This window comes from Penaeus japonicus, unplaced genomic scaffold (assembly GCF_977035675.1).
Source record: "Penaeus japonicus unplaced genomic scaffold, GWHDUDI00000001_assembly GWHDUDI00000010, whole genome shotgun sequence".
In the NCBI taxonomy this organism is placed as follows: domain Eukaryota; kingdom Metazoa; phylum Arthropoda; class Malacostraca; order Decapoda; family Penaeidae; genus Penaeus; species Penaeus japonicus.
The window spans coordinates 39556598-39558348 of record NW_028234412.1 but is presented as its reverse complement, the minus strand read 5'-3'; the positions used below and the strand labels follow the sequence as shown (position 1 = coordinate 39558348).

General features: G+C 46.8%; 1 protein-coding gene across 1 annotated transcript in view; it reads left to right on the top strand.

Moving 5' to 3' along the window:
* The window catches only part of LOC122246549 (peptidyl-prolyl cis-trans isomerase FKBP10), an 11131-nt gene extending 9590 nt beyond the window's left edge, over positions 1-1541 (top strand). The window contains exons 4-6 of the mRNA XM_086541331.1: positions 163-397; positions 735-898; positions 1363-1541. Coding sequence (XP_086397457.1) covers positions 163-397; positions 735-898; positions 1363-1406 — 443 coding nt within the window. The 3' untranslated portion in view covers positions 1407-1541. The remainder of the gene's footprint in view (positions 1-162; positions 398-734; positions 899-1362) is intronic.
* Positions 1542-1751: the final 210 nt, after the last annotated feature.

Sequence of the window (1751 nt, the reverse complement as noted above, 5' to 3'; positions counted from 1 at the left end):
TTATATGTGGAAGAAGTGGATTTCTTTTTATCTTAATGCTTTTAATGTCAAAAATGTCACGAAAACAACAATTTTCGAAAAGATCGTAGAAAAAAGAGATCAGGGTTGCCATGTTGTCCCTCGAAATCCTCCTAACGAGCAGTGTTGCCACCGCCGCGACAGGTGCCACCCTGGAGTTCGAGGTGGAGCTGATCGAGGTGCCCGACAAGGTGGTTCGCGCCGAGGACCAGCCCGAACGCCGCCCACGCCCCGACCAGGAGAGCCCCGCCGACCCCGCCCAGCTGGTGGCACAGACGCTGGTCCGCCCGCAGTCGTGCTCGCAGAAGGCCGCCCAGGGGGACGCCGTCACCGTGCACTACACCGGCCAGCTCACCAACACCAAGAAGTTCGACTCCAGGTAGGCTCGAGGGCGGCTGTGGGGGGGGGGGCCTGAAGCGTCTTTGGGATGCGGTGGGCTTTCCTAAGAGGAGCCGCGTTCTGCGTATCTTTGCTTCTGGTGATCTGGATTTTGTTTACTTGTTGTATCTAGTTCACAAGATTCAGGCATGGTTGTCCAGTGTACATGCACTTTGGTGTATGGGTAAATACGAAGATTTTGATGATCTTATTAGCATTTAAAGATATTTCAGATATTTATAACTCTAAGAGAATATCTATCAATGGCAGTTATGCCGAAATGTCTTCCTCTCTGTGTCGCCGAGAGCGCATTACTGATCACGTGATCTGTGTTGCAGCGTTGATCGTGACGAGCCCTTCCGCTTCACGCTCGGCCAGGGCTCGGTGATCCGCGGCTGGGACCTGGGCGTGGCCGGCATGTGCGTCGGGGAAACGCGGCGCCTTATCATACCGCCAGGTCTCGCCTACGGGGAGAGGGGCGCCGGTGACGTCATTCCGCCAGGTGAGTTGCCGCTTCGGACGTTTCTTCATTAGTGTTCGTCTAACTAAGTTTGTAGATTGTTTTCATTAGTTTTCGTCAAACTAAACTTGTAGATTGTTTTCATCGGTTTTCGTCTAACTAAGCTTGTAGATTGTTTTCATTAGTTTTCGTCTAACTAAGCTTGTAGATAGAATTGATTCGCAGGAACACACAAACGCAAGCAAGCAAGCAAATAGGTGTTTATCTTCTGCTTTTAATTCGAAGTTGTTCAGTGTAAATGTAGTGGAAGACCCTCTTGTCACGTGACTAACTAAGCTTGTAGATTGTTTTCATTAGTTTTCGTCTAACTAAGCTTGTAGATAGAATTTAATCGCAGGAACACACCAACGCAAGCAAGCGAATAAGTGTTTATCTTCTCTTTAATTCGAAGTTATTCAGTGTGAATGTATCGGAAGAACTTATTGTCACGTGACCTCCCGTTTCAGACGCGACGCTGATCTTCACCATCCAACTCCTGAAGATCAACTAGCGCTGGAGGAGCACCTGAGCGCGAGACACCGATGATGTGCGGCCAAATCAACGTTATGTTTGTTGACAATATTTGTTTCTTTTTTTGATAGAGGAGATGTTTTGCTATTGTTAGTCTAATAAATTGTTGCTTGATGTTTCGGATTTTCTTCTATGCCTCTGTGAGACGCACACACATACATACGCACACACACACACACACACACACACACACACACACACACACACACACACACACACACATGTCATATATAACAGTTGAGAAAAATAATTCAAATTCCTTGGAATCGTTCATAGTGCCTAAACAAATATTAAACAAAGTAAGTATTCATGAAGATAAAATAAA